The sequence below is a fragment of the Alligator sinensis genome, unplaced genomic scaffold (genome assembly GCF_000455745.1).
Source record: "Alligator sinensis unplaced genomic scaffold, ASM45574v1 scaffold93_2, whole genome shotgun sequence".
NCBI classification, from domain to species: Eukaryota; Metazoa; Chordata; order Crocodylia; family Alligatoridae; genus Alligator; species Alligator sinensis.
The window spans coordinates 648,085-674,222 of record NW_005841854.1 but is presented as its reverse complement, the minus strand read 5'-3'; the positions used below and the strand labels follow the sequence as shown (position 1 = coordinate 674,222).

Genomic DNA, 26,138 nt, shown 5'->3' with positions numbered 1-26,138 from the left:
ACAATTTTGCAAATGCAAAGCTGACTTCCAAAATGTATTTCTTTAGCATGCAGGTTTAGTAGGAGCAACAAAAGACAGAATATGTGGTGTTTTATCTACTCTCTAAAGCAGGGGTGTTAAAGATACAGCTCACAGGCTGGATCTGGCCCCCAGAGCCATTTCATATGGCCTTGAGGGCTCTTGTGGGGCTAGGAATTCAGGGGAGGGATAGAGTCTGTCACCAAATTCCAGGATACGGAGCGCCACTAGGGACTTGTTTCAGCAGCAGTGGGTGACCGATGGCTTCATAAACCTCTGCAGTTCTCTGAACTGACAACAGTGCTGCCATTGCCACATGCTCTGCTGCTGGAGGTGGAACTGGAGCCAGTCTGGTGGGGAGGCAAACAAGTTTGAGCCCCGTGGCTTAAAGAATGGAGCATGGAACTAAAGCTGTTTGCCTTCTGGATGGACTAAAAAAAAAAAAAAGGAAAACCTTATTTTGGGTCAAATGCACCATTTATTGTAATTCCAGGATCATTGTGGCTAGTTCACTTCACTACCATTTGCTGTTTAAGCTTTTTTTCAAAAAACATTTTTTAGTAGCTAGGAATAAGAGTGAGGTAAATTTGAAAACAAAATATCAATTCAAATAAAAAACTTGAAAGCTTTCATTCAGATTACAGGGAAACAGTTTTATCTTCCTTAGCCTTTTTTTTCAGGGTTTTTTTTTTCTTTTCATCAAAATAATTTGTTAAATTGACAAAAATGTCCCAAATGATTTAATCAACCTGAAATGCCATTTACCAGGAGGAGAGAAAATACTCTGTGCAGCTCTGTTTCAGATGCTATTTTGATCAAAGTAAAAGCAAAATTCCCAAGCGTTCAATATTAAAAAAACCCTGATGTTAAGGGATTTGATCCTACAAGCTGTTGACCACCTGTGCAAGCTTCCTCTAAGCACAAGAAGAATGAGGGAGCTCTGCACTCTGTGCTGCAGGATTGAGTCCAAGGTGCATACAGTTCTAAGGTCACAGGCATCTTTCAGCCTGAAGGCTACCAACAGGATTTACAAACTAGCTCAAGCTGCAAAGCTGGAGGCTGTATCCACACTTTGCCAGCCCTGGAGGATGCTCAGATATGGGATTTTTTTTTACTTGTTTTCCTCCTCTGCATAATACAGTAGACTTATTTCACTCACAACTGAAAAGCACCTACATGTGAAAATACAGTAACAGTGCAGAACAATGCCAGACAATTTTATGTTAGGCAGGGAGGAACACACATTCTGTTCAGCTGGCAATTTGGCAGTGCTAGCAGATTAACTACTAATGCTTGTGAGGAAAAAAAATTAGCCGGTAGGTTTGTAATGAATCTGATGGTCAGCAACTGAGCTTTCGGAAAGAACATATGAAATAAGAAACTTGCAGCTGTACGGTGCCCTTTACTAGCATCAGGAAGAGGATCTCAGAAAGGAGAGTGACCTCCCAAGAACTGACATCTGTTGGTCTTCCACCCAAATGCTAACTCTGCCTGACCATCTGTGAGAGATCTAAAGGGATCAAGGCCTGAAGTCACTTAGTTATGTAATAGGTACTGGCATAAGAGGAATATTATCAAAAATCCCACAGTCAACATGATGCTAGCACAAGCAGCCATTCTGTTGGCCTGGGATTCTAAAAGTACAGTTCTGGATGAAGAGCACTGGAGGCTTGATGCAATAGGCCAGCTTTGCTCCTAACTCGGGGAATGCTGAGCCTAGAATATACCCAGAAGGTGGAGGCACAGTCTGAAAATCAATATTAATATCAATATTTTTGAGCTTTCAGGGCATGTTGGCTTGGTGTGCTTATATACTGTGCCTGCAGAAAGTACCTGCAGCCACCACTACTCCTGCATGCTGAATGAGTTTGTTTACTGTGGTATGAAAGGAGACACTAGAGTAAAAGACTAAAGCAAATAAATTCAGACTCCAACTGATTTGCTTTTGCAGTGGCTCCATCCTCTATCACGCATGTCACAAGTGCCAGATGTGGTCCTGGATAAAGCTTTCAGCCTGCCTGTCTGTCAACATGTCAAGAATATATGCATTTTTCCTGAAGGCCTCTCAGGCTGCCTATCAAGCATGTCATTAGCATCAGACACATTTTGCTTGAACTCCTGGTTTGTTGCTATTGGGCTGTGTTTATTTACACACCTCTTAACACACTAGTGCAGAGGTGTCAAGCTCATGAGCCCCCACAGGCGGGATGAGTGGCGCCAGGCTGGACTGGGCCCACAGATACCGCCACCCCCCCCCCCCCCCCCCAATGCTGGCTCCAGGGCAGCAGCACCTGCTTCAGGACCTGCACTGCATGGCACTCCTCCCACCTGGTGTGGGACTGAGCCACACGTGACGTGCATCTGGCACAAGTCCCAGCCCAGCTGGAATGGGTGCCACATGCAGTATGGGTCCTGGAACGTGAGCTGCACATGGCACCCACTCCAGTCAGTCCAGGACCCATGCTGCATCTGGAGCCTGTTACAGCCACTCCCAAGATCTGTGCTGCACGCGGTGCCCCCCACACCCCAGCTAGTCTGGGATGCGTGCCATGTGAGACCTGGTTTTTGGAGCAGGTGCTGTGTGTGGGATAAGTCCCAGGCCCTACACACAAAGCCAGTCCAGCGGTGTGTGGCTCGGTGCAGAGCCAGGGGCAGCACCAGGGTCCAGATGATGGGGCTCCATGGGTCAAATCCATCCCATGAGCCATATCTTTGACACCTTCCGGCCTAGTGGATGAATTCCAGCAGGTGTGAAGGAAGTAAGATGTCTTGTCACTTGCTTACGCAATCATGTGGCAAAATAAAGGTAAAGAGAGGGAAATTTAAAGATGAGGTATGCTTGTGTATGTGTGTGAGAGAGACAGACTGACTGATAGAAAAGCAGACACAAAGTAAAAGAATGAATTATTCACATTGGTAACTAAAGAAATACCCAGAAAATAATAGGTTCAAAGCAAGATAAGTACAATAACCAAAGGTTAGTGTAGAATATGCATTACTTAATGAACTAAAAAAGCTTGCACGATTTACATCTCTTGCTGCTTGTGCTGTCTAGGAAAGCGCTTCTCTCTGATCCTAACCAGGACTTTGGCACAATCAAAGATGACACAGCCCTCAAAGGATGAGTGTCTGCATCTTAAAAATAACACATTCTGGTTGATGAACATAAGATTGTCTTGTTTCTAGGGGAGGAGTGACCGAGCAATAGCTCTCTCTCAGGATCTGGTCCTGTGAAAGTGGCTGAGTGAATGGAGAAAGTCTGTGACTGTTTGACTTCCAGGGTCCCCGTGGGTGCAAAACACAGTGAACTGCTGTCGTAGTCTGCAATCCTTGTCATGCTAACTTGAAGGTCACAACAAACAGCATCCATCCAACAAAAAGGACACTGATCTGATGGCAGCATCCAGGTTTGCCAACTCACTATTTTAATTACAATTGTTAGAAAGTTCAGGCTGGACATCAGGAGACATGACTTTACAGTTAGGGCTGCCAGGCTCTGGAAGGGACTCCCAAGGGAGGTGGTACTTTCTCCTACTTTGGGGGTCTTCAAGAGGAGGCTGGACAGATATTTGGCTGGGGTGTTATGACCCCACACTTGTTCCTGCCTGGAATCTCATGATTTGGGGCTCCAGGAATGTCGGAATTGTGTGAACAGGGCAGGAGTCCTGGGCTGGGTGGGGAGGCAGTATACACATGGTCAAGGAAAGAAAGAGGAAAGAGACTCCATTTAAATCCCCATTCACAGTGAGGCAGTACCCGAGCACTCCTGCAACTCAACAAATGGTGGGAAGAAATAAACTACAAAACCCCACAGCAGCCTCATTCCTGCATGAAGCAAACCTAGGCTTTCCTTTCAGGCAGCCCTTGCTAATCCTCACAAATGATGTGAAGGATCCAAGGAAGAGCCTGCTCACTCTGCCCCACTTGTATAAGGATCCAGAGAAAACAATATAGATTTGTGTATTTGACCAATCAAATAAAGTTTGGTCAATTGACTGATCAAATATTGACAAAAAATTGTTAAAAAAAAAAGCCAATCGGTCCAAATAATACACAGAAAAAGCACATTTTTTCCATTAAGAAATGTGTTAAAAAACAATAAAATATCATATTTCTGTGAAGAAGACTACCAAAAAATGTAGTTTTTTGTGAAATTGTTATAATCTTTGACCAGTCAAAAATATGCAGGCAATTGATGGGTCAATTGACAACATTTGACTGATCAATTGACTGGCTTGCCAACCCTAAAACAAAATGTATTCTATGTCTACAATGCATCCATCAGCACTCAGATGAAGGGGTTATACCCAAATGTCCCTTAACATTCTTCCTCCTCATCTTCCCTGAACATGAAAAAGCATGGCTCCTTATGACCAAAGCAGAAATAGGAGCAACAGGAGGAAGAGCATAACAATATCTCAAGACAATATCAACAACGAAATGATTTAGACTAAAAATCCTAGTTTTTATCTCTCTTAATTCACATTTTTTTCCCACTATTTTGAAATGGGGGAATGGTCAGGCCTGAATCCAAACTTCAGCCCCTGTCTCTGTAATGAGTCAAATTCAAAACCCCAGCTCTGCACATTTTGGCATGAATCCATCACTAATAGGAATAGATACTAAAAGTATCTTCTGTTTATAAAGCACCTTCCATACAAAAGGCTTATAAAACATGTTTCAAATGGTCCTTCTCGTGTGTGTGTATGTATATGCACGCACACACATAATGCACCTTAGAATTCAGCCACAATAAGGTGGTAGACAAGTCAGCTGTATAGCAACAACACACGATAGTTGATGGGATAGGTATCTCCAATGGCACATGCAAGATGACTAAAAAACAGGCAGGAAATATATGTCCACTAGAATCTGACCAAAACAATGGGATAAAGGCAAAAAGTACCATACCTTAGTCAGAGACCACAGGTGTTTTTAGCTCTTATACAAAAGACAATACAGCCAGCCAGGGGATAGGACAAGGAGTAACGATCTTATACTTCAGCAAAGGAAATTTTGGTTGGATATTAGGAAGAGGGTGACTAAACTTTGAAACAGATTACCTTGAGAGGTTATGGGATCTCCACCGTTGGAAGATTTTAAGAACAGGATAGACAGACACTTGTTGGAAATGGGTTAGACTGGGATAATGATCCTACCTTGAGCCAAGAGGTGGACTACATGGTTTCCTGAGGGCCCTTCCAGCAATACTTTTCTGTGATTCAGTAATAGTGCCCCCTAAGATTACTTCAGATTTTGCCTTAGATTTTTTGGTTACTCAGAAAATCTATTAGTTACAGTGGGTTCATTGTTAAGATAATCAGAAAATGTGACGAACAAGTGCAGCCAAAAACTGAAAGGGTTAGGCACTTTACTGGTACATTTTGTAAAGATCTCTTTTGGAGCCACCAGGCACTGCTGAAATAATAATAAGGGTGATAAAAGATTTTCAATCACTGAGAAATTAATTTTCTATTGAAGTTAACCCATAGACTGAGGTTAAAAGCTCCCCTGACAACTAAAAATATAGCTAAGTTTTAATGAGGAGATACCTCCGTAAGTGTCATGTAAGAGCTAGGAATATTATTATTTTTATTCTCTAAGTCTGCTGGTGTAACAGTGCAGGAGTGAATAACTGGTATCTTTCCACTGTAATTCCACTTGGCCCCAGTGAGGGAATCACACACCTGACACAATGTCACTTATGGGCTATGGATGCCAGACGCTCATCGGTGCTGGCTTCCCCATCAGAGGTTGCTAAGGGCTAAAGATTTGATCCAATAAAGAACTCAGACTCCTGAAGCAGGACTGAAGCAGAACCGAGGTGCTTAAGGCCAAAATTACAATCCAAAAAGCCTTCTGCTCAGTTGTCACCTAACCCTGGAGGTGCCTAAGCTTACTCAACCCCTCAGACTTGACTGGAAAGTTCCTCAGGAGCCTGCCATGCTCCTTTCTGGTCGTGCACAGAATTGCTCCAGCTTGAGTGGCTAGTACCAATTTTGCACCTAACCATAACTAGTATTCATAAAGTAAGCATTTCTTCACTTAAGTCCCTAAGAGGCCTGATCTGGTAGAACACACAATGCCAGGACTCGTCTCCTTACAAAACAGATTTGCAGATCTTAAGATGTGGCTGCCGCTAACCTCAGTTTATATATAACCCAGTGGTTAAAGCACCCACTTAGGAAGTAAAAAAAGCTAAGCTTATTTTTTTCCTGCCATGATGGGGTTCAAACTCACATCTCTACACTCCAAGGAGCACTCGCTTAGCCATCAGGATACAACATAGGCTGGGCAGAGGAACCCTCTACCCATCCAATTTGAACCGTGCATGATGGCAGCAAAGAATCCAGGACTCCTTCGCCAGGGAGGGAAACCTGATTGTGTAGCCCTGGGGCGAGGGCACTCGGTTGGGAGTTCTAACACTTACTCCCAGGATGTTTTTCTGTTTTCCATCCAATGACTGTTTAATGCCAAATGTATAAACAGTCCAGGGAGCAAGGCCTGGAACCCAGGACCCCTCTGCTGTTGAGTATCCCAGACACTCTGGCTCAGGCATCAAGCTCCCTCTTTCTGGCCTTCAGAATCCAGGAAAAATTCCTTGGCTGTGAATCCAAGTTTGACATGGGTGCTGCCCTGCAGCCAACAGTTAAGCACTTAAGTCCCAGAGAGGAATGGGATTTTAGAGACACCTCACCCTTCTGCATTTTGTACTCACTAGTTTATGCGATGCACCACTCAGTGCCTGTTGTGAATCCCATTTGCAGTTGCCCACCCTTTCCCCATGCACTGTCTAGGTTGCCTGAGCACCTAACTCAGGGTTCTGGATTCTACTCCAAGGACAATGCACCTATGTCTTTTACTGGATCAAGCCTTAAATCCACAGGGGGACTTCGCACTTCTCTGTCACTTTAGGAGCCTACGCTGAACACTGAAGTCCCACCAAGAGCCTCGAAACCCCCTCAATTACTGCTAGCCTCTGGGCCTGATTCAGTTGGCATTTTCAGAGCCTGGCTAACCTGAAGACAAGGCAACAGAATTGCTGGATCTTTCCTTAGACCCCCATAGCTTATGTTACTCACCTGGATGTTGAAGATCCAGCTTCCAATAATCCCCACTGATCCTGATTTGGAGCAGAGACTTGACCCAATATATTTCCTGACTCTCAAATGTGTGCTCTACCCACTGGGCTTGCTAGGGTATTATGGTGAGGGGCCCTGTCAGTCTTACCTCTTGCAGTGGTTCCACTTGGTATAAAGAATGAAGTATCAACTAGGGCAGGGTTAGATAATTCACTGGCTGTGTCTATATGGGATTGGTCAGTGCTCAGGGTGAGGGAGTTGTGAAGCCCTGCTCTGCATCAGCTGGATCCTCTTAAGTCTTGTCTATTCCACAGTGACAGTAGGTATTTATAGACATGCTCCAGAAGGCTAGAGGGGGGCACTTAAATTAGCGCAGATCTAAGCGCTGCACTAATTAAAAGCATCATGTATACGAGTGTCTCCGCGCTGAAAAATGGCAGCAGGGCACCTTGAATTAAAGCTTGTTAAATAAGCTTTAGTTTAAAGTGCCCCGCCACCATTTTTCAGCACGGGGATGCTGATACATGTGATGCTGGAGTCTGCTCTGACATGCTGGAATTACAGCATGTCAGAGAAGCCTCCCTGCACATGCCTAGGAGCCCAGTGTGTCCAAGTCAGGCCATGCCAGAGCATGCCCTCCCCAAAGACATGCTCCAAACCTGGATTTATGCAGGCAATGACATGCACTGTTGTCTCTTTGTAGCTGCTCTCAAGACCTTGGTGTCTGGCAGGCATGACAGCAGTTGCTAAGGAGGCCTCCTGGGGCAGCCTCACCAGTGTCCTCCTGTGGAGCATGTCTGTGCCAGCAGATGGGTGAATTCTGCTTGGGAAGGGTCTGGCTGGGACACAGTGTCCCATGGTGTGGATAAGCCTTCAGTCTTGGGCATGGTAAATGGATTGGCAGGGATGTGCCTGGAGCTGCTTCTACTACAGTTACAAGTGGTGCACAGGGAGTGGGAGTGAAGCTGGTGGTGCACAGGGAGTGGGAAATAGCTAGGGAGGCTTATTTCTTGGGGTGTCCATAAGCACAGCATTGCCTCTGACCCAATGAACATATAAAGTGAAACAGCTTCCACAGGAGAAATTGGCAGACACTCCCTCCAGCCAGGAGTGGGACAGGAAAACCACTTGACTAGCTAACTCAGGTGGCTTCCAGCTCATCTTGTTGGCTCATGTTCTTCGGGGTCTAATTCTTCCTACAAGTTATGGAGAATGGGGCTACTGCACTCAGACCCAAAGGGTCCTCTGCCTGGCAGGGTGCCTATTGAAAAGCCCAAATCCTTTTGTGCAGTCAGCTTCATAGGATAATGAAATCCTTCTCCAGGTTGTAGGACATAACATGTCCCTGAAAGGTATGGTGGGGCTGGAGAGTGAGCAGGCTGTGAGGAAGCCAGTGTTTTCCCATGGACATTGAGTAGTGAAGTTAACACAGTGCATTACAGCTGTGCTGACAACATCTGCTATGGAACACACAAGGGGCTCTCGGGCTCATGCACACTGTCTTATTCATGTGAGGATACAACCTAGGTCTCTGCCTCAGTGAATGGACACAGACTAGGATCTTGGAGCTCTCTCTAGGTTTCTACCTTTGAGAGTCACTTTCAGGTATTTCCATACAGATCTCTCTAACTCCTAGCCTGCCCTAAACAGTCATAGAATGGATTGCTGTATGCTCTGGGTTGCTCTACAAGGCCATTATATTTGTTCCTCACCACTTGCATATTTAAACAAACTGCTCTGGAAACAGTCACTTGAGGAAAGAAACCTAAATTATCTGCCTCCATGTCTGTCTCAGCTGAAGTGTACAACCAGTTATAAAGAACTTAATAATACTCCAATGCAATAGGGGTTTTGTTATATTTAAATATTGGCTAATACAAATACATTCATATAATGTGAACAAATGGCACAAGGATAGGTAAAGAGCTTGCAGATAAGTGGAATTTAAAAAATGTTTTCTAAGTCTCACAGGCTAATTTCTTATCAAAAGAGAACAGGCACATGAAAACAAATGTTCACAACAACCTGGGGATACTACTTATCCTTCACACTCCAAACTAGCATAAGGTATCTTGCTTCTAAGGAACAATGAGCAAAGAAACTGAGTTCTAAGAGGAAGTGGCTGCAGGGGCCTAGAGATAGCCCCATGGTGATGATTCTCGGTGTGTGCTCTCTGGTAAAGACAGCAGGTGGCTTGTACAATTTGCAAGGATATGAGCTTAAATGTCTCACTGAGGATCTTGTTCCTTGGTATCTTATTCCTCCCAGACATCATTCAGACCTGAGGGTTCCTCTAGTTGGCAGGGTGCCTAAAATTTTTGCTTTGCTTAAAATCCAGTTGACAGAGGATGGTTTAGTCAGGGATGCTACTGCCTTGAACAAAGGGTTGGACTAGATGATCTTCTGAGGTCCCTTTCAGCCCTACAATTCTATGACTCTATGCTGATTCAGGCTTCCCCTTTTAAGTGATATGGGAAACCTGTTACTTGATCCAAACAAGCCAATGGGGATATACTGGGAAAAGGATAACATGAAAGAGTTAGAGAGACAGAGAGGAGTCACTTACCCTCACTCCCATGAACCTGTCCCTGAGAACAATCCATGACAGCAAGAACACAAAAGCTTTGTTGCAGCAGAACAGCACGGAGACATCCGTCGTGTTTATTTTCTTTATTGCATGTAAATATAGGTAGTTTGTGAGTGTCCAAAGAACACCAAAGGGTGCTGCCTTGGTAAAAAAAGCCTTCAGAGTCAAGCCATTGTCTCCAAAAAATTGGCAGCACTCCCTAAAACAAGGAAAGAAAAGCAATGTTATAGCTAAGTGGCAAACAGGGCATTCATACTTTGTATTCATAAGAAAGCTCTTGTGGGGCGGGGCAGGTACCAGTAATTTCAGAGTCTACTGCCAAAGGCCATCATTTGTCCAAAATAATAATGAATCAAAAAAGGGATTATAAATATGAAAAGGCAGCTACATGAGAGTAAGGAGAAAAGTGGCTCAAAGTTCATAATAACAACAATGATAATAACGGGTTTGAACATAGTGCCTTTAATCTATATGCCAAAGCACTTTGTATTTTTGTTCTCAGTGAACACATATGAAAACTAGGACACAAATAGGTTCAGGAACTTATGCATAGCCATCCAGCACATCGGTGGCAGAACTGGGGCAGAATCCATGCCTCCTGACTACCAACCTTTTGGCCTTATCAATCATTGTACCATGCTGCCTTGCTGATCAGCAAAAAGAGAACAGGTGGATAGTTATGCAGGGTTGGCTGGAGGCTCACTAAAATTAAATTCAAGGCAAGGCCTTTCCATAAGACAGGTGTCACGTGGTGAAAGGTGCTCCTATTATCAAGGGCCCACCCTGGGAAGAGAGATTGGCCTGTGACTAGTTGAATGGCTGTTGTAGAGAAAAGGGGAAATGGTAAGGCCAGAAGGGATGAAACAAGTGGATCAGTGAAAAGTGACAATTGGCATGATGATATCTGAGAAAGACAGAGATTGGCAGTCTGTGGCACACTGAAGTTTGGTGAGGACGGCAAGCCAGAAGGAGTTGTAATAATGATTGCTGGAGGTAAGTAATCATTGCTGGAAGTAAGGAGTATATGGTTTGAGGGATGTGGATGCACTCAAACAACAATGCTAGAGATTAATATGAAGAATGCTGGAAATTCAGGAAGTCAGGGGTCTTTAGTACTGCTCATATGATCGGAAAATAAATGTGGAGGGTTTGTTTATGGTGCGTTTGGCAAGGAATGATCGAGCAAAGGAGGGAGACTGAAGAGCACTTGGGCATTCACTTGAGAAAGATGGAAGGAATGCAGCAAGAGAGAGAGAGCACACAGATGTGGAGATACTGGCAAGGGATAAGTCACGGATGGTGGAAAGTGAGGTGTTATAAACATGTTATATCAAATGCCATGCTGAGAATTGAGATAAGGGCTATAAGGGAAGGTAAAGATAGTGCACTGGACTGAAAACATAGGTTCAAGATATCTTCTGTGGTTCTAAATTAAAAACTGGATTCAACCGTCTTCCTTGTTACAGCAGAACCAAAATGGCATGCTCCAGCCAAACTATTTGCATGGAAATTCAAGAATACAAAATAGAAATGCAAAGATATGTAATATTAAGAACACAGTTTGCAGTCTAATTCAAATTATTCACATGGAGTCAGTACAGACCTTCAAAAAGCCTGAGCCTGAATCGATTAAATCTTTGCAGGTTAGTCTAACCTGCATAGATTGAACCAGGAAGCAAGCGGATTGACATTCACTTTTGATTCTGGAAATGCAGGCACATGCCTGCACTGGCTCAGGCTAGAAACCAGGGGGCACTAGAGCAAGCCCTCCCTTCCCATCAGATTTCCCAGATTTCCCAAAAGATGCCTATTTCTTCAGTTGTTTGCAGCCCTTCAGTTTATAGCCTGAACACAGAAAATTTGTGACCAATAAAATCACACTTTCAGACTATTATGCATGCAGGTCAGTTAGCTGTTATTCACTTCTCAACATCTAACCATGTGGCTGGATTCATAAGTACCTTTGCTCCACTTTGATCAATTTGTTCCTAGAGAGAATTTAGTTCTAGCTGGCAGCTTGCTGGATCAAATTCATCTGCTCTTATGTCCTTGGAAGTCCTGTAACTGTAGGCCTGGCTAATGCTTATATGGAAGACCACAATGAAATCCCTGGTGTCATGGATGGAAGCCAAAGTATCATGACTGATTGCTAGGCCATATGAACTGAATGAGTGGCATGAGTTTATTTGGCTCCATTGTCACTGCTGAGCTGACAGATGGGAAAAGGAAGTAGGGTTCAGTTATCATTTGACTCTATTCAAACAATTCAACATCTTAAGGCCAGGGGGCACATACTGAGGAGGCTGCATGTTGTGGAGGTCACACCAGAGGGGGCCAAGGACTCCCCTCAACTACCCAGCTGCAGACTGCCCCAGCAGCAGTGGGTGAGTGTCCTCCCCGCCCCGCGCGCCCCCCGGCTCGCTTCCCAGCACCATGTGTGCAAGGAGGGCAGGAAGTGAAAGCTAGGGAAGGTGTGTTGTGGGGGTGGGGGCAGAGTCTGGAGATCTCCACTGCAGCAACCACTGGAGCCAGGAGAGGAGTGGCAGCCACAGATTAACCTCTTGTGGGCTGTATGCACCACAGCTTTGATATGACCAATACAATAACAGGTCAAATGTGCAAAATACAAAGTGAAAAGGAAAATTTCACCAGAAGTGAGCAATTCTGAATCCTGCTTTTGAGGAGAAAGGTTTCAGAAACTACATGTTGGTGATCAGAAAGTTGTACACATGAAGCTCAAGCCTGGAAAGTGAAGATGGCTGTTTTCTACAAATGATTCACTTTTAATGAATACTCCTCTCATACCTTCTCATACTTCACTTAACCTCCCCTGTCTATTTGTTGATACCAGGGGCTTATTCCCAGTCACTTTCCCTTTCTGCTGGTGGCATCAATAAGCCAAACTATGTAGGATGACTCAGAACAGCTCAGAATGTACTTCTCCTGCCTCCCCAACTACGTGACAACTGAGTCTGTGTTGAATCTTCTGTAGGTATTTATCTCCTTGCAAAGTGATCATAAAAATGCATCCATGCTATTAGGCAGGGTTTCAGACAGTCATTTTTACAAGTTCAAAGCAGTAGGAATCAGGCCAATTATGGGATACTAATTAAAGAAAGAAACAAGTAGATTGAAGATTAATATTATTTAAAAATGTAAGGAGATATTGGTGGAAAGAAGGCTTAGGAGCAATTATTTTTCTCTGGAGCATGTTATTTAAAAGTTTTATGTAAGTGCAACACCTTCTTTTAATATGATTATCTTTTACTTACTTAGCATGCAATTTAGGCAATAACCATTTTTGGTTTAGCTTATTTGGGGATGCACAGCTCCTCATGTTTGGAAATGTTTTTGATGAGCTGGTTGTGTTATTGACATGCATCATGGGGCTCAGTTAAACTGCCATTTGCTGTGGTAATGAAGATATACATAAAAAAGATTATGAGGAAAACAACTATGATTGCACTAAGGATTATTAAAGAAGTAAACAACTTAGGCAGGGTGCATGGCATAAGCAGTTATCTATCCACAGGTCTGTCTTAAGCTTTTCTGTAGCACTCCTCACCATAGCATGTAAGAGCAATTGCTGTGTAGGATGTAATGGTACCTACACTGCTAACCCCAACTGACACTATAATTTGCCCTGAAGAATTAGGACAGAAAGTAAGGAGGAACATTATTCCCTAGCCTAGTTTTTTTAGAGCACTCACCTGGATTCTACTTGCTACTCAAAGGACCATTGATGTATTATCCAATGAATGTTTAATGTAAATAAATTACAAGTCTATGTTACAGAATGCTGTCAGCATAGCTAAATCCATTAGCGGGTATGAAAACGTCACACATCTTCACTGATAAGAGACTGAGAAAACTTCTGGTGCAGATGCACCTCTGCTGACAGTAGAGTACTGACTAAGAGGCTCTGCTGACCTGGCTTCAATGACAGAGGTGTTGTAGTGTATACAAGTTCAAAGGCTAGAGACAGACATTACACATAAACCGGTTTAAGTGATCAGAAGCTGGTTTAAACCTGTAACAGAACAGATGTTCAGTGCACATAAACCAGTTTCAAAATGGCTGAAACCAGTTTGAGATAAACCTGGTTGAATGTAGACTTAACTGATTTAGTTAGACTTAAGTCTAACTTAAGTTAACTGATTAAGTTAGACTTAACTGATTTAGGTCAAACCAGTTTATGCAATGTCTGTCCCAGACCCCTTCTTGGTTTAACTTAAACCAGAGTCCCCCAGCATCCCAGATGTTTTGCAGCCCTGGGCAGGGCTCTTTGCTCCACAGCAGACCTGGCCCTGCCCCTCTCCTCCCTGGCTGGAGCTTTGGCACAGATGGCAGGCACAGTGGCATCTGCCTGGCTTCCTCCTGCCCCCTTCTTCCTCCCCCCACTCCCTGCTCAAGCAGGGATTCCCCCCTCCCCTCCCCTCCCCTCCAACAGCACAGACTGTCGCCAGCATGTGGTGTGCTAGCTAATGCTGAGAGGTGTCTGTGAAGGCAGACAGGACAAAGGTAGACAGGAGAGTGTCCGCTTATGGCTTTTTGGAGCTAAAAGAAGAGCTTGAACAAATGAGAGAAGTTTTTATTTTTTTGATGGGCTGATAAACACTGTGTACAATGTCGTGCTGCCCTGGCAGGAGGGAGGTCCCAGCTCCCACTCCATGATCACAGAGCAGGGTCAGGGAGCTCCCTGCACGAGGAGAGTTCCCCGCCCAGCCTGGAGCTGGCTGGGACCTGCCCCTGCTTGGGACAGTTCCTGGCCAGCCCGGGGCTGCACAGGGAATTCTGCACGTGCAGCCTGGAGGTGGCTGAGGACTGTCCCATTTTGGGCAGTCCCCAGCCAGCTTCAGGCTGTATGTGCAGACTTCCCTGCACAGTCTGGGACTGGCTGGAAACTGTCCTGGTCAGGGGCAGGTCCCAGCTCTGCAGATTTTTTCCAGTCCCGTGCTCCAATGGGGTCATTGAGGCACAGTGTTTGGAAAGAGCTGCAGAGGAGGGGCAGGTCCCAGCCCCCTGTCCCCTGCCCTGCCAGTGGTGCAGCTAAGAGCAAGCCCCCAGCTGAGCCCACACTGAGTACCACGGGCTCAGTGCTAGCTCCCCATCAGTGAATAGGGGCAGGGGGCTGGGACCTGCCCCTCTCCTGCAGCTCTATCCAAGCTCCCTGCTCCTGATTGGGGAGCCAGGGCCAGGAGCTCGTTGCTGCTGGGGCAGAGGGACATTGTCCCCACCTGGGCTCTGCCACTAGTGTCTGCCTCAGCAGCAGGCAGCTCCCAGGGGCAGGGAGCAATCTCTCAGCCCCTGACAGGAGACAGCTGTCTCCTGGCCTCAAGCTTTTTGTCAGTATCTAGGCTAGCACCCAGGGGAAACTTGGAGTTCCCTCTGGCAGCTACAGGGGGCTGGTGCAGGTCCAGAGTGGGTGGGAGCAGACTGCTGCCAGGAGCAGCAAATTTGCTCCCAAATGGGTGCACATGTAGATGTCTGCCCAGGGTGGGTTTACTTCAGAGTAAATTATTCTGGAGTAAACCCATCCAGCAGCATATGCACGTATACACACCCAACAGTAAGCATCTATATATAGCATACAATATTCAGAAGATAAAAGGAGCAAATAATTGTTGTTTTCAGGAAACTAGAGCTTCTGGATCAAACAGTTTTTAAATTAGGATATGCCATGTCAGTCTTTTTGTACTGAGAAGTGTGCTGATGGCAGCTCAAAGAGAGACAACTATTGATATACTTAGAATTGATTTCTATTTGCCTGCATTAAATAGATACATGCCATAATAATAGTGACAGTGTTGGTCTCCCTAAGCACACTGAAATCCATTAAAGGAAGAGAGAGCAAGGCTGTAGATATAAAACAACATGGATCTATTTGTGTTCTGGAGTATACAAGGGACAAAAAAAGACTTAGCTAGGCTTGACTCAGTGGTAAATACAGCAAGCAAGAGAACTGACAAACTGTATAAAAGGGGAAAAACAAAGGAAAAAATGCCCGAAAGAAAGCAGACCCAAATTAATGGACAGATGGCAAGAACAAGGAAGCAATGAAAGAAATGTGTGACATATATCAAAGACATGCCATCAGAATCTGGTCCTACTAGTCTTGTCTTTAAATTCTCCAGGTTACCCTAAAGATTTCGATGGGAGGTTCACCTCCAATATTTGCTGAATGCTTACTGTTTCGGGGGGGGGGAGGGTTGCTGCTGGGTTCATTTGCTAGATAATTTGTGAACATAACAATAAGGGAACACAATATGGGTAAGAACAGAAACTGAATCTACTTAAAATATAAAAAATATTTCTATAGGATTTTTTTTTCAGCGTTCACCTTAACCTAGTGCATTAGGCTCACAAAGTAAATACACAGAAAAGTGCTGTGTGTTTATGAAATACAATTGCATTTAAACTGCTGCTCTGCATTCTCCCTTGAATAGGCGCTGATAAAAATAATAATAGTAGTAGCAATAATAAAAATATAGTACTACTCAACAGTGCATCTTCAAGCAATTTACAAAGAAAAGTCAATATCATTATGCTCATTTTACAGATGGATCAACTGAGGCAAAGAGAACTGGTGTCAGAACGGCTGCTTGAAAGAATGCAATATTGAACATAGGACTTATTTTTCTGATATTTACTTATAATTCACTCTTTTTTAATGGATGCTGTCTGTTCAGGAACATTTTTTGCTATGAGGGTCTTTCTCAGCACCTCCCTGCTGAGCCATTCCATCATTTTACCTACTGCCATCACATTCCACAAAAGTGCCTACGGCGAGTTCGGGATCACAGGTCATTAAAAATGAATCTGCTAATTGTACTGCGAGAGTACCAAGGGTTTGTTTAGTGGGTTCCAATTCCTTCCCTCACCTATGTGTCTTCAACTAAAGCCTTACTCCTCTTTCCTTACCCTGGCTGCCTTCCTGTATATCCTGTGAGTCTCAAAAACGGTTCTTTTCTGCCTGTGATTGGTCAAACAGCCCCTTATCTGTTATGACACAGTAGTGCATTACATTGCATTGCATTGCGCATCCTGAGAAAGAACCTCCCTGGCCGTGTGCTTGCCTGCTGCTGCTGATCACATCTCTCTGTTGTTTCTTGGCTGAAAAGTGACCATCATATTAGTATAGTGGCACTTGTGAGTGCTACATCTTGTACATATTCAGTCCTGTCTGTGTTGGAGACAAAAATATTTGTTTTACTTCTGTTAGCCCTGCAGAGCCAGCACAGCTGACATAGAGAGCTGAATTATACACTAGCAGGGTTGCTTTTTAAATTCCAGTCCCTGAATTCCAGTTACAAATGAAGTGCAAGCTGCTAAAGCATAACAGTAGCTTTTTGTCTAAATGATTACCATACACTAGGCCAGAGGTGCCACTGCTCAACCCCTGGTCTGTGGAGCCATGTCATCCAGCCTACAGGGCTGACCCATGGTCTGGAAATTTGGCAGTGGAGGAGTAGCAGCAATCTTTCTCATAACCTGTATCTTCTGTGACTAAATTTCCCAGGGATTAGGTGTCCTCCCACGGTTTTATTTTTTCTCTCTCTATTTTAAATAATGTTTGACTCTACTGTGCTGCAAACTAACCTGTCCTGAATCACCACATTGTCATGTTGCTCACCTTCTTCCCTTCCTGTCTATCTTCCTACTGCTGTTAGCCACTCTCTTCACATCTTGCCTGATGAAAGGCTCTGACCCTGCAACTGACAGCACGTGGGCAGGCTGCTGCACCACTGAATGACAACACAGAGATCAGTTGATTTGTAGGGACCTTGAGACAAGGATCATGTCTTTTTTCTGGAAGCTACCTGACACATCCTTGGTTGCTATTTAAAAAACTCCAAAAATATGGTGCTGTGATGAGGCATACCAAGCTCTTTTCTGATCAGTTCGACAGGACCAGGCATCTCCACTAAGACAGATCTGCATTTCAGAAGTGAGAAAAATGATTGATCATCAGTAGCAGATCTCTTGAAAACATATGATAAAACAGCATGGATTAGATACAGAACATTACATAGCAGTCAGTATATCCATGCTTAGTTGTGAAAGTCTTCTTCAAATTGTCTATTTGCAGGCAGCCTTCTGGAATTATTTTGTGTGTTTTAATTTAAGGAATAGGTGCTCTTCTCTCTCTCTCTCTTTCTCTCTCTCTCACACACATACACATACTACAATAGATCGTCTGTCATGGCTGTCACCCAGAGCCTGTGCCACTTCAGAGCCAGGATACCAGACATCCTACCTTGGCAGAAGCTGAGACAGCTAACTATTGATGGGGCCAGAACTGATGTTGGCTGCAAGAATCTACAGGCTGTTTTTCTTGAGGAGATTCTGCTGTGTTAGAGGGGAACTGTGTGGGTTGCCATTCTTCTCTGGTTCAGAGGAGCCCAGGTGTCACACACGCATTTTGATGCATCATTGCAGAGGCTGAAATCTTGTGTCTGTGGCAAGATCAGAGATGAATGTGTACATTTATTTAAGGGTGTACCATGCACTGAAAATCATGTGAGGGGCCTTGCTTTAAATCTACACTGAGCTTATGCATGTAAAAAAGATGGAAAACTCAGTTTTTGCCATTTAGTAAATATGAAAACCTGACTGTAAAGATACAGAACAGGAACCTTGGCAGTCCCACACTTACAATAGTACAATGTTACATCACTGTAACATTAAGCAATTCTCATTTAATGCATTCATTTAAGTTTAATTCAAACTCCAGCACTGGCTAAATATGTTATAGACAGGGCCATGTCTGAGGTGCTGCTCAGGGTGTGGCTGAACCAAGGTCCCTTCAACATTTTAGACCTGCAGGTCCAGCTCTTAGTCTAAACTGTATCCTTCATATGTTCTATTAAAGCTGGCCCACAGAGCAGTCTAGAGAAAAAGTTATGTAGGAACAGAAGTAGTGAAAGTGAGAGAAAGCCTGATCCTGTAGGCCCTGTGCTGGGATGGAGGGAGAGTGGCTCTCTGGCTGCTGCTCACAGTGCAACTTCTGCATTTTGCATTAGTCATTGGATAAAGTTATTATTTTGACCCTTTCTGTATTAGCTGGCCACTAGGCCAGAAGGGGTCAACATCACTCTTATCCCTGCCAAGTCCACAGCCTAGTGGTTAAGGCACTTTGCTGTTAAGTGGGAGACGTGGATTCAAACCCATAGGGCCCATAACTCAGGTGTCCTAATCCCTGGTCAAGTGCCCTAACCACTAAGCCTGAGGTTCCCAAACTTTTTCTTACTGTGTACCCACTTCCAGATTTACCAGCTGCCCGTGTACTCCATACCCGCATACATTTTATATTTTAACCCCTTAAATGCCAGTTATTATTAGAAGGAAAATAAAATCTGCCATTACTCAATTTCTTCCACATACCCCCCAGAGACGTCTTGCATACTCCCAGGGCTCTGCGTACCACAGTTTGGGAACTGCTGCACTAGCCTGTTGGACTAAAAGTTGGGTAGACTGTCCTTCTCCTTGTGCAGGTTGCAATAAGGTCTAGAATTGCCATTTACACATTGGAGAGAAAAAACAGGATGTGGGCCTTTGGGTCCAGTTGTCCTGTTTAGATTTAATCTGTCTTTCATGGGCCACTGAGGTCCCACAGAACTCTGCTGTGTCTCTCTGCCCTGGTGGTGGTATGGAACTGCAGTGTCTCATAAGGAGACCACTGAAAGACATCAGATCCCCAGCATGTTGCGGGAGACCAAGCTGCTATGACTCTTCATGGTAGTGCTGCATGTTGCTCTCACCTGGTTGGGAGGGTAGAACATTAGCACCTTCAGTGGAGTAGTGAGGGGAAAGTTCCTGGGTTCCTGTGGTTACAGAGGGTGCATCCTCACGAGTGCACAAGTGCAGGGTGCGCATTTCCTATGGGCCAAACAGCAATGGCACATATTTGTGCTGCTGCTATTTGTCCCTGGGCATGACCCTGGATGCGTGCTCCGACGTGTGGCAAAGGAACATGGGTTAGGTAGGGAAGGCTGGGGCCAGCACCTGTGCAGACCCCAGCAGCCTTACCTGGGGCTCTGGGGGCTTCTCAGGGCAGCAGCAGTACCGAGCTGGCTTCTTGGAGCCTGGCTGGCCAAAGCATGGCTCTGGCCTACCAGGCTCTGGTTTATGGCAATGCATACTGCTGTCATGTGCACCATGCTGCTTTTGTTAGTGGTAGGAATTTTTTGACACTCGGATCTCCCATGGCAAAAAACCCCGCCGCTCTGCAAAATAACAGTGCAGCACACAGGTGCAAGTGCACTGCATATGGTTTGCTGTGCCTGAGGCCTAGTCCAGGGGTCAGCAATGTTCTTGGGCAGAGTGCCAAAAACACCCACAACTTCAACTTGTAAGATGTTGGCATGCCAGGGGCAGATGGTGGGGGAGTCATGAAGGGCCTGATCCTTGTTGTGGCTGTGTAGCCCTGGCCCCTTCCCCACCATCCACCCAGAGGCATGTGTGCCCAGCAAAATGTTTTAGAGTGCCACACTCTGGCATGTGTGCCAGGCATTGCCTACCACTGGTCTAGTCTTTTCTAGTATCTTATCCTTCTGATTCTTCTCACCAACATAAGGGTCAAGCAGAATCACTCCTTAATCTCCAAAAATCTTCAATTAATTGAACAACAGAAACTAAGACTCCTCTACCTGTTACTGTTCCCTTTAGAATGGCTCCAGGACATTAGAGCCTAGGACCCCTGTTGGAGTTACTGGCAATAATAATAACACTGAGCCTTTCAGGATGATAGGCCCAGCTCTTTGATTTCATACAGACCAAGAGTGAAACCATGAACCTGACCCATAAAAGACTGGATTCCCCTTTCAGAGGCTAAGCCTGACACTCCAATGGGACTAAATCTCAGTGAAAACAGGCTAGAGCTAGAATGTTCAAACTTGGCTGGAGTTAGGTTTCTAAATTTCCATTGGTAGGCACCTACATAGATTTTCTCACTGTTTCTCTTATTATTAAACTTTTTAAAATGTGGGGTAGGAGGTAAAAATTAATCTGTTTTTAAAAAATTGGTGAAGTGAAACTAAGTAAGAAGTTTGGTTTCTCTTACATTTAAAGCTGATCTTTCTCTGGAACTGCAGAAGGAAAAACAACTGGTTTTACTCAGTATTGTGTATGTGCCAAAATATGACTTTTCACAATAACTGATCTCAGGAAATGCCTACTATGGATTTACGTGATAGACCAGAATGGCTCCAAAAGAAGCAAATAATACAAATCTTACAAACTGTCTGAATACACATTTCTAAAACAGATCTTACGATGAACTCACACGACTCAATAAGAAATTGTTTAAGTTAGCTTTTAACAATGAAAAAAAGACAAGGGAATCTCATACAAAGTAAACAGCCTGAGGTGGGGACTAGGCTTAAATTGTCAGAGTCAAGGAGTTTCAGAAATGAGGCTGGACCTCTATTTTTAACATATTCTGTCATGGACAATCTGGCATTATTCACCAAATGCCATTTTACATAAAATACCTTCCAGTGACAACTGATGAGATGCCAATCTCTTTCCCTTCATAGTGACTTTAGCACAGCAACACCTTATCTTTCTCCTTCTGTCATATGAACCGTGTTCATTTTGTATAGATTTAGTGCATTAGAACAAACACCTGAATTTAATTTTCTAATATAGCAAATAGGCAGAATAGGATGGTTCTGCTGTATCTTTGTATTTGGTCCAATCATCAGAGGGACAGACATTACACATCAACTGGTTTAAGTGATCAGAAACTGGTTTAAACCTGCAACAGAATAGATGTTCAGTGCACATAAACCAGTTTGAAATGGTTGAAACCGGTTTGAGATAAACCTGGTTGAATGTAGTATCAGACTTAACGGATTTGGCTCAAACCAGTTTATGCAATGTCTGTCCCAGACCCCTTGCTGGTTTAAGTTAAACCAGATTCCCTCAGCATCCCAGCATGTTCTCTGCGCTGGGCGGGGCTCTCTGCTCCACAGCAGAGCTGGCCCCTTCCCTCCGCTCCCTGGCTGGAGCTCAGCAGAGACTGCCAGGCATCTGCCTGGCTTCCCCCTGCTCTCCCCCTTCTCCTCACTACTCCCTGCTAAGCAGGGATTGCCCTGTCCCCTCTGCCTTACAGAGACACCTCTGAGCGCTAGCAGACCACATGCTGGCTGCAGTCTGTGCTGTGACAGATGGGACAAAGGCAGAACCAGCAGGTAGCTGGTAATGTCCCTCTGTTGTTTTCTTAATGAGGTGATAAACACTGGGTTAAGGGTAATAAACACTGTATTATCAATTCCCTGCTGGGCTGATCAGAAGTGGGGGAATCCCTCCCTAATCAGAGTGTCCTCCTGGGGTCTGGCCACACCCCCCTCAGCTCAGCATTGTGGAAGGGAAGGGAGGGCTGCTCTAGTGCCCCCGGCTTCTAGCTGGAGCCACTGCAGGCATATGCCTGCATTTCTGGAATGTCTGTGCAGTTACAAACTGATTCAGCCTAGCCAGGTTAAACTAACCTGCAAAGATTGAATCAATTCAGGCTCAGGCTTTTTGAATGTCTATTCCTAACCCTAATGAGAACATCTTGTCCCTACATAAAAGCACGCAGAATGGATTTAACTTTCAATCCTCTCTACTGGAGATATGGCTGCAGCTAGACTGTAATGGCTTGGAGTCCTCCATGACATCACCACAACCAGTGCCTGCTCCTCACCTCACCAGCAAAACTATACATCTGGTGGCAGTGACTCAAGCCCACAGGGAGTGAATAAATATGAATCAGAACCCTAAGATGGCAACACGAAGCGTACAGCATCTATTCTCAGATCTTTCCCCATCTTCAAACTGCCCTGCCCTTGACAGCAGGGAGATGAGTTTGTTTACTCTATTCCTGGAGGGCACTGAGGCATTCATATACCCAGAGGGATGATAACATACCCACTTTTTTGTTGATGTATCACCCCAACTTAATTCCTACCCCTCAGATACAGTCTAGTAACGGGGAGCCTAGGATACAGGCCTACAATTTGGTAAGTGCCACAGTCTCAGGCTTCAGTAGAGTTTCAGGGTAGAAGGCCTCATTCAGAGCTCACTGAAGTCAATAGAGAGAAACTTATTGTCTTGACCGGGCTTGAATGACTATGGAGCAAGACTGAAGAGTTAATGTTAATTGTGCTCACCTGTGGTCACTCAGCTGTCCACATAGCAAATACATACCACTACTAATAGTTTTAACATAGCAGTGCCATACTTGTTTCATATTTTGATTCTAGGGAAATGTTGTGGTATCTCAGGGACCAATGTGTTGCATTATTTGGAAAGTGTTTCCTTTAGCTACTGCAGTATTTTATGGTATTTGTGAAGACAAAAAGTAATTAAAAGTAAGGTGGATTTCTCAACAAAACATTGTGATGAATCTCCAAGTTCAAATTTCTTTGACTGAAAAATAATTCTCATTCTGAGGTTGTATAATATTCATCTAAAAAAGAACAATGTTGAGCAATTCAGGGTAGGTAAATCAGTTTAGCTTCACTGAAGTCCATGGAAGGACACTGATTTTTACCAGCATACGATCCAGCATACTCTATACCTCTTGGAGTATACAGCGAGATTCCTAAAAGTCATTAAATACATCTTGAAGGTGTCAAAATGTATTGCTTCCCAAGCTTGCATGATCTGACATTACATTAGGATGAATATTCCATTAATTAATTTGAGCTTCTCTTATAAAGGAAACTTCTTCTGAAAAATGTGTTTATTTATTGCTATTTCACAAGTGAGACTGTGGCTAATTTAGAGGCATGTGACAAAATAGTAATTATTATGGAGAAGGTAAAAATCAAAGACTTACATTCATGTGTTGGAAACACCTTAGAGCAGGGATGTTCAACCTTTTTGAATGTGGGGCTGGATCATGAACTTTTATCACTCAGTGGGCCGGCGAGCCATAGTCAAAGACCTCACAGGAAGCGGTATCACATCACCCCCCCCAAAACGAAAGTACAGTGTTTGCTCTGGTTTCCCGTCGCAGCACCTCAGGCCTCAGAAAACAGCTTGGAGGGCTGCATGGCAGCCTGCGGGCTGCATGTTGGACAAGCCTGCCTTAGAGGAATGTCACTGTGTGTATTAATAAAAGCAGGTATTACAAAGGATTTCCTGTGGAATCACATATGCACACATTAATGCTAAATGAGTTCACCTTGATTAATGGCAGTACCACAAGTTCTACAGGAGTTAATCATCAGGCCATTATCTAAATCAGAGGTGCTCAGCCTTCTGGCCCCATGGGTAGGAGAAGTGGCATGGAGTGTCCGCAGGCTGGATTTGGCACATAGGGCTGGTGTGTGGGTACAACCCTACACACTGGATCTGGCCATGGAGTCTAGCAGGCAGGGCCATGTTATCTGGCTGGTTGGGCTCACCATGGGTGCAGAAATTTGGCAGCAAGGGAGTGGCAATGAATGCTGTCAGTGCTCCCCTGTCACCAAATTTTGTGACCTGCTGACTGGATGCCGTGGCTCTATGGGCTGATTCTGGCCCATGGGCCAAAGGTTGAGCACCACTGATCTGGTTTGGTGGCCCCTAGTTTATTGCATGGATTAGTTTAACATTACTTGAATTCCTAGGAGATCAAAGGAAAAAATATTTTTAACATCTGTGAACCAATAGCTGCTTTCAGTAGTGCCTTCAAAAATTGTGCCATGTATTTAAGGTGTGATCCTATTTGGTCTCAAAGGAATCTAAATTTAGGTATCTCAAGATTTAAAGTCCAAGTGCCTGATCCTAGGAGAGAGGTCCACTTTGATCAGGTTTATGTGCTGAGGGGGCCTATGGGATGATTAAGATGCCTCCAAAAGGCAATACAATATGGCCAAACGTAGGCACCTAGGAGCATTATGTAGAGAATGGGGAGAGGTAGGTATGTGGTTATCCAGAAAGCCTGAAGGCAGCTACATGGGTGTGTCTGAACTCTTGGCCTTTTCCAGTGCTCAGGTGCCTGACTCAGGCTAAGCATTAGGTGCTTTCATTTGCAATGAAGAATGCCTAGTCTTGCCTCTGAAGGTAGAGGTGTTGCTGAGGTGAGAGTGTTGCTGGCCTTTTGCCCAACACACTAGTGGTTTGAGCATTTGCCCAGAAAATGAGAGGCATGGGTTGTAGACTAGCATCATCCTGAGGAGATTTGAACCCTAACTCCCACTTCCTAGGACAGCCACGCTAGGCCTGGGTGAAAGCACTCTCCATCTGTCCTGTTGCCAGGCCACTAGACAGCCAACCATGCAAGAACTGTGAGTCTGGAAGGAGAGCAAGCAAGAGAAAACCTGTCTTTGTAACCTCTACATGTATCTCCTGTGGTGTCGTTACTGCCCTGTCATTTAGTATTTCCTTTAGGCGCTGTAACAACAGTAACAGCAGTAACACCATGCTACAGTAACGCAGCATACTACAGTAACACGGTAATGCCATGCCAGCAGCACATGGTTATTTTTAGTCACTACCTCATTGTAGTGATGCGCTATAGGGAGGGAGCATATTGCTACAGCAACGTAGCTGTGGTGTCACAGTTTTTGCCCACTGACACCAAGTTGCGGTAGTGCATTGCTACGACAATGTAGCACCTCATGTAGTCACACCCAATGGTTACAGCACTTCCTTGGGAGGAGCCTTCAGTTCTACTCCTTGCTTGAGGGTTTTTGAGATCCAGATCAATCCAAATGAATGAATAGTAACCTTTTTTGAAAAAAAGATAACATCCCAATGGGAAATGTTAGGCAGGATTATAGGTATGAAGAGGCATTCTTTTAAAGTGTTAAGAAGTTCTGGGAAATTTGCAATGCTGTGGAAACAGGTTGAGATGCGCATAGAGCTGCTCAAGTGCCTGGTCATCCAGTGTCATAGAGCAGTGGTGCTGAGACTCCAGCCCATGGGCTGAATCCAGACTGTGAGGCCACGCCATCCAGTGTACGGAGCTTGCTATGGGTTTGGAAATGTGGCAGCAGGAGAAGAGTGGCTGCCACTTCTCCCCCACTGCCAAGTTTCCAGATCCATAGGGAGTGCTGTGGGTTAAATGACAGAGCCCTGCATGTCGGATCACTTCATGGCTGAATCTGGTGCATGGGGTTGGGCTGGTGCACAGGATTGTTTTATGGCCAGATCTGGTATGTGGGGCTGGGCCAGCATGCTGAGTCACATCCACAGGCCAACTCCATGTGGCAGCCCCATGCTGGATCAGGCCCATGGACCGGACTGGCTGAGGATTGGCTCCATGCACTCATCCGGCCCACAGGGCTGGAAGGTTGAGCGGCGCTACCATAGAGCATGGCGAGAGCATGCATTGCCAGTGCATTGCAGCCAGGGAGCTGATGTACAGCAATCCCAGAATGCTTTGTGGGAGGGAAGAGGCATCTGTAGAGGTTCCCAGGGCAGCCAAGCACAGGGGCAAGTGCTGATATACTGGCAACCCTGGGAGCCACAGCAGC

General features: G+C 44.8%; 1 protein-coding gene across 1 annotated transcript in view; it reads right to left on the bottom strand.

Moving 5' to 3' along the window:
* SLC35F3 (solute carrier family 35 member F3) overlaps window positions 1–26,138 on the bottom strand; it is a 119,203-nt gene that overhangs the window by 16,324 nt on the left and 76,741 nt on the right. The window contains exon 3 of the mRNA XM_025213783.1: window positions 9,667–9,886. Within this exon, the coding sequence (XP_025069568.1) occupies window positions 9,667–9,886 (220 nt within the window). The remainder of the gene's footprint in view (window positions 1–9,666; window positions 9,887–26,138) is intronic.